This window comes from Triturus cristatus, chromosome 7 (genome assembly GCF_964204655.1).
Source record: "Triturus cristatus chromosome 7, aTriCri1.1, whole genome shotgun sequence".
Taxonomy (NCBI): Eukaryota; Metazoa; Chordata; class Amphibia; order Caudata; family Salamandridae; genus Triturus; species Triturus cristatus.
The window spans coordinates 1,756,688,333-1,756,703,721 of record NC_140590.1 but is presented as its reverse complement, the minus strand read 5'-3'; the positions used below and the strand labels follow the sequence as shown (position 1 = coordinate 1,756,703,721).

General features: G+C 46.3%; 1 protein-coding gene across 1 annotated transcript; it reads right to left on the bottom strand.

Moving 5' to 3' along the window:
• Positions 1-3,864: 3,864 nt before the first annotated feature.
• Positions 3,865-4,971, bottom strand: LOC146813008 (uncharacterized). The gene has a single exon (XM_085615243.1). It carries the CDS (start codon positions 4,969-4,971, stop codon positions 3,865-3,867), a length of 1,107 nt encoding a protein of 368 aa, XP_085471369.1.
• Positions 4,972-15,389: the final 10,418 nt, after the last annotated feature.

The following is a 15,389-nucleotide window of genomic DNA, read 5'->3' as shown; positions in this document are numbered from 1 at the left end:
GAGAGAAATTACACTCTGAAGAAGAGCAAAAAAGCCAGCAAGAGCAAATCTTACAACAGAAGCTCAATGACGAATATGTAGATGTATACTTACTACGCATAAATATGCAAAAATGATTTTGCATATAAGTAATGTTAAATTCACAAAGAATTTCAGAAAAGTCAATAATTTATTCCAAACAAAGGCATAAACATATGAAGCGAATTTCTGATTTCCTTTAAAGAATTGAGCCTGATATGAGTATTAACCCTTCAAAACATTAGTCAAGCCTGTGAGTGAAGTCAAATATTCCCTTTAAGCATTCACTGCTTTTCATCCCTTAAAAAAGAATTTAATCCACATACTTAAGGCACCATCAACAGGTACAGATATATGCTAAGGCTGAACAAAAGTGCTAAAAGTTGTTTTGCGAAATGTGGCAATTATGTGAAATATCACATGATATCATTGTGCAGTATCTTAAATAAAAATTGCAGGCAAGGGCACATCTCATGTTCAAAAGTGAAGTGAGACACCAGCAATAGACTGGTTTGGGGAAGGAAATGTCTCCCACAAGATATTTTCTGCACCCACAATACATCTTTCCTCTAACCAGGCTCCAGCGGAACAAAATTGAGCAGAATTTTACAACCGTGTTATTTTTTGAATTTCAGGTAAAGTAAAATGCCTGAATTTCGCAAGCAGAATAAAATCTTTTTACATGCCTAGAGTAAGCATGATGACAAATTAACGCCCTCTTTTTTTAGGTCTCGCCTGAGCCAGCGCTTTAGCGCTGCTCTCGCGAGAGCTTTTGTAAATGGGGGATCTGGAAGTGCAAACGAGTGCTTTCAGGCCTCCAAATACAGTGCATGTGCGCCGGGCGCGCGCACCATTTGGCAGCCTACGTGATCACTTTCGCGGCCGCTTTGATGTCCTCAGTGAGCCTCGCAGCCACTGAGGACATCAAAGCGGCTGCGAAAGTGCACACCATTTGCTTTCACTTTCGGGGCCGCACGGCCGCTTTGATGTTTGATCGCGATCGCCAGTGGCGGCTCCTTCATAGGGGCAAAAGGGCGGCGACCTCCCAAACCATCACGTCTCACTCTGCATCTAATTGCTACGATATTGCAGCTTTTACATGAATGGAAGGATCTCACCGATCATTTTGCTTACATGTAAAAGCTGTAATATTACCCTGTACCACAAGAGGGCTCCCGGGGCTGTATTGTGCATGTGTCAGGCGTGGGCTGTTACAGCCCGTCCTTTCACATAAGCAATACATATCTGACATGCTGCACTAGCGGAAGGCAGTGCAGCATGTCAGATAATGGTAAATTGGGGCCTGTCAGTCATGCGCCCTTATGCCCCATCAGAAGCCCTGATAATGGAAAAGGACAGCCTCCCGTCCTATTTGAGCTTCTGATTGGGCATAAGGTTTTGAGCCTCGCTCTGGCGCCCTGTTTGTTGAATCTGGGCACTTGGGCTGTTGGGAATGGTGATTCGCGATGTCCGTGTTAAGAACTACCTTAGGTAACTTTCACATTGTGTGCATGACTGAAAGCATGTCTATATTATGTGTTCCTGCACCAGTGTATGTGCGTGAGTTTCAACACAATTGTCTCTGTGTAAATACATTAAAAAATGTCCTTTGTGGTAATGCTGCCTGCATCGCTCTTCCTCGCCCCTTCACTCAGGCAGTGCAGTCTAGGTACAAATCATCAAACATACCAGGAGGCTACGGAAAACATTTTAAACATTCTACCACCCTTCCACGGACATATTCGGACAGTGCACCATGGATAACAGATAATACCAGAGATAACGGTGTAGAGCGGACACTGGCCTCCTGATCTAACCTCACACCAGAGCCTCGGACTCCGGCAGAATTTGTGTGAGGATGACGCATTAACTTTTACTGCAAAACGCATGGTAGGGACATCTTTGAAAACACATGGATTAGACAATTACTCTGCGGAGACAAGGTAGGGCATTGATTAATTATAAAAAGGCAGCACGGACGACAAGTAGTTAGGAGGGAGTAGGGGGTGGCCTGAGAGCGAGAGCTGAGCACCAGAGAAGGAGGCCTTGGGTGTGACTTAGCCAGGGCCTCAAAGCGACTGCTACCAAGCCATACAGAGGGTTGAAATAAACACACCAAAGGCCAGTAACTGGATGTGTGTTTGCGCAATGGACTGTGTGTCTTTTCAGCCAACGTTATTGCTTTTTGACCAGACTGAAAAACAGACGTACTTTGCCGGTGTTAAAGAAGTTTATCATGGTGCTGCTGGATGCATTACTACTTGCAGCCAATTCAGAGAATACGTGACATTTCCAGGCAGGCACAGACAGCACTACGTGATCAAACTGAAAAGTAAACAGGTGTCAGAGCTAGTGCTACCAACGAGATGAGATGAATTCTTGTACACGTCAGAAACTGAGCATGCTCGTACAGCCATAAACATTTTTGCCTAATGATCCATTCTAACATGACTACTTTTCTAGAGTGTCATCTCTGCTGTATTTCGCTTGAAATGATTATGCTATCTGCACGATAAACAGCATTTCAGGGTGAAAATAATATTAGTTTAATTTTTAGTCCGAGACAACATTGAATTTTTTATCCTGCGCACATTATCTATAATGTAGTTGTAATGCGAGATAGCTAACCCACACTTAGGAAACTTAACAGGATTTGCCTTTTTTTTATTATACAAAGTATCCATCTTCAGATGATGTCATCATCTTGTTGTGCATTCCCTATGCTTTCTCCATGTTCTGTTGTTCTGCCAACATAAAATATGTACTTTTTTGGCCTATGACCCCCATGCAGACCCAGGAGTGCTTTTAGAGAGAGAGTCTGATGTGAGTGAAAAACTGCAACTACTCTGTGCACATTAATAATCCTACATCCTGCAGGTTATCCTACTTTGGGTGTCTTTTTACGGTTGTGTACTGCAAGAGGTTAAGTTATCTTGCTTCACTTGCTTGTTTCAACATGAGTCAGGCAGTACCGGCTCACCATTTTCAAAGTTCACCAGCCGCCACTGGCGATCGCGATCACTTTCACTTTCGCGGCCGCACGGCCGCTTGTTATTTTTTAGGTCTCGGGACCATCCGGTCTGCCAAAGGCACAACCGGAAGTCCGGAGATTTAATGTTTCTTAGAGTGGCTATTTAGACCGCCTCTCTTTTTGGCTCTCCTCCATTGGCTGGCTTCCTAAACGGAGGCCAGCCATTAGAGGAGAGAGCCGTCCCTCCAAATAGGCTCCGTCTTTTTCAGATTCGGGGGCGTGTTCCGTGCTGTTCTTTCCACTTTTTAGCCACGCCCTTTTTCGTTCAGCAGGAACACGCCCTCGAATCCGAAAAAGTTTGGAAGCTTCCATCCGCCATTTTTTAGCAATCACGCGAAGCTCTGAGGGCGTTGCGGGCGGCGCCGGGCTCGGGAATCCTGTGCACAGCTCCCAGGTGCAGCCTGCTCCATGCCCGGCTGCCCTGTGCGCATCACAGACCGACAGCCTCCTCCCGAGGATCCCTGTGGCTGCGCTCCACCGTCAGCCCGGGCGCTATCTTCCAGTGCCGTCCGCGCAGCGGCACCAGCAGCAAACAGCTCTGGGATCGTGCACAACCGGGAGCCCCATGAGCTCCCCCAGAGAAACTATGACTGTCGGAGACAGCCGAAAGAGCACGGAAGAGCCGAAGATCCGGGCCACAGAAACACCCGAAGCTCTTCGGCTAACCTCGGAATGGAGGGAGAGGCGCAAGTACGATGCAAGAGGGGCCTCTCTCCTGCCCGGGCTCTTTAGCCTAGACTCTATTTCTTTCACAGTCTTCTTCACAGCGCCCCCCCTTCGGACAGCCCGGACCCTCCATCCCCTCAGTTCCTGAGCTATCCTGGCCCCCGGGCTCCGGCAGGGACAGGGGGGGGTCGGGCATTGCAGTGTTTACCCTTGCTGTGGTGCACGGTGAGGAGTCTCTCCGGTCTCTCCTGGGGCTGACCTCGTTGTAAGGGGGGGGTCCCTGTCTCACAGTCTGCATCACTCGCAGGCGGTCCTGGGGTCCCGGGGGTGCTGTGGGCCTTTTTCTGCCCCATCGCTCTCACACGCTCCTTCACACCTCTCACCTCCTGACAGCCCGGACCCTCCATCCTCTCAGCTCCTGTCCTCTGTATCAGGCTCTGCTGTTCTGTCCCAGGCCTCTCCTTCAGGGCCTCTCTCCTGTCTGGGCTCTCCCTCCCCAGCAGCTTCAATCCCCCTGACTCCGCATCTTCTCCTCCTCTCTTTGTGTCTTCGTGAAGCCCTGAGCCCCCTTTCTCCCTCCTGTCTCCCTTACCCTGCATGAACCCCTCTTCTCCCTGTCCCTCTGACCCAGACCCCTCCTTCAGAGCGTCTCTCCTGTCCGGGCTCTCCCTCCCCAGCAGCTTCTTACCCCCTGACTCCGCATCTTCTCCTCCTCTCTCTGTGTCTTCGTGAAGCCCTGAGCCACCGTTCTCCCTCCTGTCTCCCTTACCCTGCATGAGCCCCTCTTCTCCCTGTCCCTCTGACCCAGACCCCTCCTTCAGAGCGTCTCTCCTGTCCGGACTCTCCCTCCCCAGCAGCTTCTCACCCCCTGACTCCGCATCTTCTCCTCCTCTCTCTGTGTCTTCGTGAAGCCCCAGCTCTGAATCCCTCCTAACCCTCCTGTCTCCATCCCCTCTCTGCCCCTCTGAGCCAGCTCCATCCACACCCCCTGGCCTCGGTCCTGAGCTATCCTGGCCCCCGGGCTCTGGCAGGGACAGGGGGGGGTCGGGCATTGGAGGGTGTACCCTTGCTGGGGTGCACGGAGTCTCTCCGGTCTCTCCTGGGGCTGGCCTCTTTGTAAGGGGGGGTCCCTGTCTCACAGTCTGCATCACTCTCAGGCGGTCCTGGGGTCTCGGGGTGGGCTGGGCTTTTTTGTTCTCTATCGCATCCACAATCTTCTGCACAGCGCTCTTTTTCTGACAGCCCGGACCCTCCATCCTCTCAGTCTCTGGTAGAAGTCAAGCTGCTGCTCTTTCCTGCTGTAAACGTCTCTCTCCTGACGTCACAGGTGTGTTTAGAGCACCCTCCGCCCGTTGCCCTCGGCCGCCAGGTAGAGATGGGCCCGGGTTCACCTGGCATTGGACACCTATTCCTCGACACTGCTGATAAGACACACCCAGCACCAGATACCCTGAGCTGAGCTGGTGATAAAACTGCACCTCCTCGTTAATTACTTTACAACGTATCTGTGAGAGGAAGGGGGCGGGGGTCACTTGATTCACCCCCCCCCCCCCCCCCCCCCGCTACGGACCACCTCTATCCAGCGCTGAAACTGGAACACATGCACTCCAGGAACCCATGCATTGGGGACAGGGGGTGAAGCCACGAGGGGCGGGGGTCACTTGATTCACCCCCCCACGACCCACCTCTATCCAGCACTGAAACTGGAAACTAGGGTGACCAACTGGCATGGCTCCAAATTCAGGACGGTGAGTGTAAAAATTCAGGACAAAGGGTCAAAATTCAGGACAAAAATTCAGGACAGAAGGTCAAAATTCAGGACAAAACTTCGGGGCAAAAGGTAAATTTTACAGACACATAAGAGGAGGTTGCGCACTAGTATATAATTAAGCCCATCCATATGCCAACATATTCAACCATTTGCAAACCTATCCATCATGTATCCTTCCATCCATCATTTCACTCATCCATCCCTCCATCCACCCTTTCACTCATCCATTAATTATCCATCCATCCTTTCACCCTATCCATCGGTACACTCATCAATCCACTCTTCCACTCATCCATCCAGCCTTTTAGCCTTTCACCCATCCAGCCATCCTTTCACTTACTCATCCATCTACCCAGTCACTCATCCTTCCACCCATTCACCCTTTCAGTTATCAATCCATCCATCCTCCCTTTCTCTTTCCATCGACCCTTTCACTTAGCCATCCTTCCTTCCACCCATCCATCTACTCATCCACTCATGAATCCATCCATTGACACTATCAGTCATACATCCACCCTTTCACTCATCTACCCAACCTTTTGTCCATCTACCCTCCCTTTCACTCACTCCTTCCTCCATCTATACATCCACCCTTTCACTCATCGGTCCATTCATTCATCCTTTCACTTATCAATTCATCTATCATTTTACTCATCCATCCATCCATTCACTCACCCATCATCCACCCTTTAACTCATCCCTCCATCCTTTCACTCATCCATCCACCCTTTTACTCATCCTTCTACCCTTCCACCCATACATTCTTCTTTTTACATTTTGTCTTATCCATCCTTCCACTCACTCATCCATCCATCCATCCTTTCTCTCATTATCCATCCATTCACCCTCTCATTCATCCATTCACTGTTTCACTAATCTATCCAGCCATCCACCCATCCCTTTAAAAACTCACTCACCCACTTTTTCATTTTATTTATGAACTGAGCCTTTGTCTGCATAGTTGCAGACAGAAGAGACCCATCAAGAACGTCACTCTTGCTCTAGTTCCTAAAGCAAGGGGTGGGGCGGGGAAGGGTTCACTATGCCCTTGAACATAGGCAATCTGAGTCATGGGTCATGCATGATGCACAGCGCCAGGCCATGAGGTGACTGTGACATGGTGTTGTTTCCAGGGCTTTAAGTGGGATGAAAAAACTGGGGGGTTTCTCCAAAGTGGATGTTTGATGTAATTAAGGGCGCGGCTTTAAACACCTAAGCTAAAAATCTGTGCTTAGTATAGTGTACCGCCTGACTGGTATTTTGCGTCTTCTGTCATTGTATCCATATAACACAACAAGTAACGTTACACCTGCAACAAGCCAGAATTATTGGCTTTGTCAATGGTTGTTAGCTTCATAAAATAAAAAAGCAGCAATCATGGCTTCCTTTGATATTGAAAATGCATCAGTTCTAAAATGACTGTCACCCTAATAGCCTTTGACCTCAGTGGAATTAAATAAACGTATCCTCTGGCACGTGCAACCATGCACACAGTGTACCTTAAAGCCCCCGTCTCACCTTTTATTTTTCACGCTAACCAATATAAAAAATGTTTTCACAAGAGACTGGACAAAGCTTTACTAACACAACGCATCGGACAAAATTCCACAACTGTATGGAAAGAATAGAGCGATCCTAAATAAGTACAGTGCACCACAAATGGTAGAAGGGTGCAAATGCTGGTAACAGAAGTGGTCAATACATGGACTAATGTTCCAGGGCGCTAGACAATTTCCAGACCAACCTAAATACACCGTAAAAACCTCATCACTGCTTGACCTGGCTCCATTCCGTACTTGTAAACATTCAAACCTGGCTGGCTCAGAATAAAATATTCTAGTGGGGTGGCATACTCAAAACTTCACAATGTGCTATAAGTCCTCGGCATTCAGTGAAATGTTAAGAGAGAAAAGATAATCAATAACTCTCCTTGGATTCTCAAATTGTGGCGAAATCAATCGTCATTCAATAGTATAATGCTTTATTCGATAGACTCAATATATTAAAAAAAAGAAAAAAAACAGGAATCAGCCTTGCTAACACGTTTTGTTCCTTACAGCAACTTTATCATGGTAAAATGTATCGTCGAAGGGCCAAAAACACATATCACATGGCAGTTCCTAGACATTTGAACTATTAAAAAATCTTCATTCCATTGAGTCTCATCAGCATCTGTCGTTTTTCTAGAGGTGAGAACAAGTGCATGAACTGCAGGATTAGATGCGTTCACAGCAGAGGATTAAACCCGAGATGCCAGTAATGTTTACAAGTTTATTCAGCAACGTGTGCATTTAGATAATTAAGGGGGCACTCTATTGGGCATCACCCAATCCAAACTCCTCCCACTCAGAACTGCTCTACACTCCACTTATCCCATTTTCAATTAAATTCAGTAATGTCACTGCAAGCCTCATCTAGTTACATTGTCGTATGTCTAGAATAAAATTGAAACAACTCCTGCCTACCACACAATCCAAACTAACTCTCCGATTTACCTCTCTAATCTTCTCATCTAGCTGGCAGCCTGAGAGGCCTCCTGAGTGAAAACAAAATTATTCTGGAAACGCCAAGAAACAACTTCCCCCCAGCGCATCCCCCCCCCCCCTTCCCTTCCAGGAAGTCTTCTGTCTGACAGAATGCCCTGCCCTGGACATAGGTTGTAGGAGGCCGGCAATATACTTTGCAGCCCAGAATGCCCCATTGTCATTCTGTATGTGGCAATCAGCCGCTTACAGAATGACAATGGGCGGGTGGGGCTGCTCTTGTGCTCCAGGAGGAGTGCGAGGCGGCCCCATCAGGGGCTGTGGCTTCATGCAGGGAACAGCGCTGTTCCCTGCAATGCCCAAAACTACGGACAAAAGGCGTCCGTAAAAAGGATCCTCACGGACAACGGATGTGAGGTCCAAATTACGGACGGTCCGTGAAATTTACGGACGGTTGGTCACCCTACTGGAAACCATGTACTCCGGGAACCCATGCACTGGGGGCAGAGGGTGAAGCCCTGAGGGGCGGGGTTCACTTGAGTCACCCCCTACGGACCACCTCTATCCAGCGCTGAAACTGGAACACATGTACTCCGGGAACCCATGCATTGGGGGCAGGGGGTGAAGTCACGAGGGGCGGGGCTTGGAACGCAGAGGCTGACAGACCACTTCCACTTTTATTAAAAAAGACTTTGGCACCAAGGCCTATATGTGCAGGGCCGGACTGGAGACCACATGAGGCCTGGGCACTGAAAGAACAGGGGGCCACGCTCGCGGATAAGGGCCTCATGAAACGCTGCTTGGGATCGGGGGTCATCGTGGGAGAAATCACTGATAATGAATCTCCGAGCTCGTGGGGTCGGGAGCCTCGGAGCACCCCTGCAGCTCACCCACAGCACTGCTCGCCTGATCTTCAGGCCTGAACATTTCCTCACGTCAGGTGCCTGACTGTATGAGTCACCTGCTGGCCCCTTAGCCTGTGCCGCCCCACTACAGACCCCTGTATGTCCTGCATTGTATCAGGCATGAGTCAGAGAGACACGCGCATCCTCCGCGTCACCCTGGACCCTCCTCGCTCCTCCACCTTTCCTTTCTTCCTCCCTTCATTTCCTTTCCTCTTTCAATATTTTAGTCATTCTCCCCCCTCTGCTCTCTCACTTCTCCATTTCTCTTTCTCCACATTGCGCTCCTCTCTCGACCCCTCTTGCTACTTTCCTGCCACGTGTTATTTTGACCCAGACTGCACGTTCTCCACTTTAGAACACAATTAAAAAGTAAATGTAAGTACTGTAACACTTATTTGTATTCGTGAATGAGCTCAGAGCAAATGCACTTCCAACTACTAAAAAGATCACTACCTCACTCTCTATATCACAACTTCACTCTCTCTCTAACTCACTACATCACTCACTCTCTATCTCTCTACCTCACTCTTTCTATCTCACTAACTCACTTTCACTGTCTCTTTCACTAACTCTCTCTATCTCACTACATCACAACACCACTCTGCTTACATCTCACTACCTCACAACATCCCTCTCCCTCACTACATTACTGTTTCACTACCTCACTCTCTCTCACTACATAACTCTCTCTACCTCACTACTCCACTCTATCTCACTACCTCACTATCTCACAACTTCTCTCTCTCAAAACATCACTACCTCACTCTCTAGCTCTCAACCTCACAACTTCACTCTCTCACTCACTACCTCAATCACTCTCTATCTCACTACCTCACTCTTTCTATCTCACTAACTCACTTTCACTCTCTCTTTCACTACCTCTCTCTCTATCTCACTACATCACAACATCACTCTATGCTTATACATCACTACCTCACAACATCCCTCTCCCTCACTACCTCACTCTCTCTATCTCACTACCTCACTCTCTATCTACCTCACTCTCTCTCACTACCTCACTCTCTATTTCAATACCTCACTCTCTCTCTCTATCTCACTACCTCACTCTTTCTATCTCACTAACTCACTTTCACTCTCTCTTTCACTACCTCTCTCTCTCTATCTCACTACCTCACTCTCTATCTACCTCACTCTCTCTCACTACCTCACTCTCTATTTCAATACCTCACTCTCTCTCTCTATCTCACTACCTCACTCTCTATCTACCTCACTCTCTCTCACTACCTCACTCTCTATTTCAATACCTCACTCTCTCTCTCTATCTCACTACCTCACTCTTTCTATCTCACTAACTCACTTTCACTCTCTCTTTCACTGGCTCCCTCTATCTCACTACATCACAACATCACTCTATGCTTATATATCACTACCTCTCAACATCACTCTCCCTCACTACCTCACTCTCTCTATCTCACTACCTCACTCTCTATCTACCTCACTCTCTATCTCACTACCTCACTCTCTATCTACCTCACTCTCTCTCACTACCTCACTCTCTATTTCAATACCTCACTCCCTCTCTCTATCTCACTACCTCACTCTCTCTCTGCTAATGCAATAGGTATCACATATGCAAAAAAAGCTAATGCCAATAGAAACGACAATGCCATTTATTTAGGGATACAAAAATGATAAAAAAATAATGAGCAATAGCAATAGCTCTACCTATAATATTGCCGAGACCATTGCATTGTAAATGCTTGTTGTGATAAGGCCACCAGAATTTCAAATTCCCTCAGAACGAATAGCTAGTCTGTCCCTGCTCAGTCCCCCGGAGTTTTACTGTCGCCTACGCTGATGATTGAAGAACACGTTGAAAGTGTGTGTCTCTGCCTTTGCTTATTTCAGCACTTAGCAACAAATCCCAAAGCTTGTAAGTGAAAGCAAGTGGCTTCGGCACATCAGCTCTCTGACACAGAACTCGTGCATGCTGACTACGCACGTCTTTGCAGGCCTGTGTGAAAACACAGATGACAAGCTTGAACGGCTCGTGGTTTATTGTATCAGGCCTGGGAAGAGACCCTACAGCTGTAAATCCTGTGCAGTTTCACAGTCTCCAAGCAGTGGGTCATGACTAGCCAGCCTAGATGTGCATTTGCTATAAAGCACGTGACCTTAGGAGGCAAGGTTGGTGGTCGATTCCGAGTCACTGGGCAATCCGCGCGCGCTCTTTGGGGACAGGGGGTTTCTAACATGTTAATCAAGCCTTGGACATGCCCTGCTTCTTATAAGTACTCACATTGCAGGGTCTCACATGCACTAGGTTCACTTTATCTGTGGGAGCGGATACAGTGGCTTGTGAAAGTTATGCTTATGATTTACTGGTGAGCAGAGTTTATTTTTAGATGTAAAATAATGCAGCTCACAAAGTGAAACACTATTCGAACCAATTGGACAGCAAGATTTGCTCTGTCAAGCCAATGCAATTTTCCTTACTGAAAACATCAACCGCTACTATTGTTTTCAAAGGCGCTCTAAATGTCTAAAATAAGTGCAAACAGACCTTGAAGCTTTGCGGAAGAGAAGCTGAAATAAACACTTGATTTAATCCCACACGCCTATCCGTGAGATGAGAAGCTGCTTCGAAGTGATAAGTGAATGAAGACCATCAACAGGCATCGATTTAACTGTGGCTGCCATTTCCCTGTAGGTTGACACCTTGCTTAGAGTAGAGGAATGGAGCTTCAGGTTGCATTAAAAGCTCAAAGCCTAACAAAGGCGGTGGCAGATGCCTGGAGACCTCTGGGAAGACAGCTCTGCTCCTTTTCCCAAGAAATACACTAATATCCCAGGAATTAGTGTGAAGGAAGACTTACGAAGAGTTTAGTATTGTATTGATTTGTCAAACACTCCTTCTCGTTATGTCCACCGTTGGAGAAAGGGGAAATAACACGCTGAAATGGCGTACCTCATAATCTTTTAATGTCAAAGTTGACCTTAGGTTGAAGCAATACACTGACTCTAAGATACAGTGGTGCCGTGGACAGCACTGTTTGCAAGCCCCCCCCAGCACCCACTGTGTTTGGTTTGATTATCTACATAAATTACACAGTATTGTGAGCAACACCCTGCTGGTGCACGGTTGCTTGACTCAGTCTCAGATCTGCCAACTAGTTTTGTTGACGTCTTCCATGTAATTAAAATGATTTTCCATCATTGTGTTGCTTTTAAATACATTGAGAACACTAAGGGGCACTACTCTTGAAAAATACATCAACACCACCTAGCAACAAGGATTCAAACTTGAAACAACAACTCGCACTTCATTCAAACACAACTTGCCCCCATCACCAATTAAATTCAGAGATAGGCGCACACAAATTCTGATTCAGTGACATTTTCGAAATGGGCTTGGCTTTTTTACTAATGTAACTTCAATTTGTTTTTCCAGCCAACAGCACTTTGCATGCAGAGATTATTACAATTATTCTTACAATGTAAAACTATAACTATGTATTTAAGCATCTGTCCCCTTTAGGCTAAAATTCCACACCCCGCTAAATGTGTCACAAATGCCACAAACGTATTTAGCATCTATGGAAAAGCCAATAGGTATGGCCTTAGTAAACCAGTATGGTGATTATATTTAGCACATTTTTACTGCATACATATACTGTAAGATAAATGGAAGAAAACAATGTGCAGCCTAATTGTGGTGGCCTGGGAGGGATGGCTAAGTGGAGAGGGTGGCCAAGGAATGTTATCATTGTGCCACCAACGATAAGTCTCAGGACACACATACTGCTCCCTTGTCTCCTGTGGAAGTTCCGCGTGAGCCATGGCTCAAGTTAGGATTAGATCTTATGGGTCCTTTTGAATTGTTGTGACCTTCTGAAAGATTTGTGATTCTTTTAGTAGACTACTCATCTAAGTGGGTTTCCACCAAATGTGTAAGTTCAGTTAGCACCAGAGTGGTTCTGGATTTTCTTAAAGATTAATTCATGAGTGAGGGAGTCCCTAAGTCTCTCATCACAGACAATGGGGTGCAAATCATCTCACAAGAGATGCAAGAGTTCCTAAACGATTTTGGTATAACACATCAAAGAACTGCCCTTTCTGCGCTGCAAGCCATTGGACTTGCGGAACGCATGAATAGGGTGGTTAAAGATTGTGTACAGAGAGCCATCGACATGAGAGTTCCTCTTAAGGATGTTCTGAGAGACACTTGGTGGGCTCACTGTACTGCCCTCAATGGAATTTTGCAAAGTTCTCCTTTCCAAATATTGAGGGGCAGAGTTGCCTTGTCTAAGCTCAATCCGACCCGCACAAGTGAGGTACCATTTTTCTCGCAGGACTTTGGGGAACACGGGGTGGGTGGAAATTTGTAGATCCACGCAGATTCCAGAACTTTCCATCACAGAAATGTGGGGAAAATGTGTTTTTTTTGTCAATTTTTTAGGTTTGCAAGAGATGCTGGGTAACAGACCCTGGTGGGAGGCAGTCAAGTCACCCCATCCTGGATTCCCCTGGGTGTCTACTTTTCAAAAATGTATACGTTTGCTAGGTTTCCCTAGGTGCCGGCAGAGCTAGGGTTCAAAAACTACAGCTAGACTCTTCACAAAAAATTTGTAAATTTTCATTGTGAAAATGTGGTGTGTTCACGCTAGGTTTTGAGCCACTTCCTGTCGTGGGCACTATGCCTACCCACACAAGTGAGGTATCATTTTTATCGGGAGACTTAGGGTAGTTCAGATTTGTAAAGCAACTGTTATTACCTATTGATTTTTGATGCATTTCTCCCTTCCAAATGAAAGACATTGTGTAAAAAAAAAGTCATTTTGAAAAATGACCAATAATTCTCATGCTAGTATGAGTATTCCCAATTTCGAAAATGTGCAAATATGCACTGTTTCTAAACTCTGTAATTTGTTCCCATTTCAGAAATACATAGGTGTCTTTCATACCGATGTTTCCATGTATATATTTTCCCACAATAATTGCTATATACCCGGAACATAATAAAAAACCATTACTAAATGCTGCTCAGTTTTTTACTTTGGGTTCGTTGGGCTCTTGGTGAACCTACAAGTCCTATATATCCCCACAACCAGGAAGGTCCAGCGGATGTAACGGTACATTGCTTTCAAAGAGATGTCATAATTAGAAGAAGTTACAGTTGAAAACGTTGACACAAAAGGCTGCTTTGTTCAACTAATTTTTAATTTTTCCTATATTTAACTGTTAGTTTCTATAAAGAAACCTTCATGGATCTACACAAATGACCCCTTGCTGAATTCAGAATTTTGTCTACTTTTCAAAAATGTATAGCTTTTCAGGATCCATTATTGCTTTTGTACCCATTTCTACCATTAACTGGAAGGAGGTTGAAAGCACAAAAAATAGCAAAAATAGGGTATGTCCCAGAAAAATGCCAAAACTGTGTAAAAAATGTTGGATTTCTGCCAAAAATCTGTCATTCCCTAAAAGCTGGAGAAATGGTGATTTCAGCCCCGCAAACCCTTTTTTGATACCATTTGTAGAGAAAAACCCAGATGCTTTCATTTGCAGCCAGTTTTCCCATTTTTCACAAGAAAAACAAAATGTTGCTGTATTTTGACTAATTTCTGGGAACCCTCTAGGAGAATCCACAAACCCTGGGTACCTTTAGAATCCCCATGATGTTGGAAGAAAAGGACGCAAATTTGGCGTGGATACCTTATGTGGTCAAAAAGTTACAGGGGCCTAAGCCTGCACTACCCCAAATAGCCCAAAAAAGGCTTAGCACAGGAGGGGAAAAGGCCTAGCAGCGAAGGGGTTAAAGCTCAAGGGGGCGTTCTCCTGTTGTGCATGCATGCATGTTGTTGTTGAGTTGGCCCAGAGCCAGAGGTGCCCATAAAGAGTAAGGAAACACTGTGACCTGCATGGATTGATTTCATCATGTAGTGTTTGTTCTTGGAGCTTTTCCCAGGTCTGCCTTGTGTTAACCAGGTTTGTCCCGCTTGTTTCTTCCTCTTACGGAGACTCGCACAGGTACTGGATGTCTATGTCTCGGACAGAGCCGTGTAAACCTGGAGACCTGCCAGAGGTGAAGGAAGAGACAGCCCCGCCCCGCCGCTGCTTCCAGTAAACTGCTGCCTGCGCCCTGTTGAGGCTTCTTTGTTTGTGTTTAATAACGAGCTGTGCGTGTTTCATGAAGGCTTCTCAGCAGCACCTCTGTGGCAAGGGGGAACGTAAGCTGCTCTTTTGAGAAGATCTATTAATAGGGCTGGTTTCTAAAGAACGAGGGCGGGGTGGGGCAAGCGGATACAGACCCGTGTGTGACTCACTCTAAAAAAGAAAAACATCACCACAAGTGACATCAACTCGAGAAGCGATGTCAACAAGCATTTAAAATGCAATGGTCTCGGCATTGGTAAAGTTAGAGCTATTGGCATTGCTCATGACATTATTTTTGTTTATGTTTTTGTTTTTAAAACATTTAAAGAAACGGCATTGTCATGAGCAATGCCCATAGCTCTAACTTTACCAATGCCAAGACCATTGCATTGTACAAT

Excerpts from the sequence above, each read along its gene's own strand:
- LOC146813008 (XM_085615243.1), bottom strand. The coding sequence starts at position 4,971 with ATGGAGGGTCCGGGCTGTCAGAAAAAGAGCGCTGTGCAGAAGATTGTG.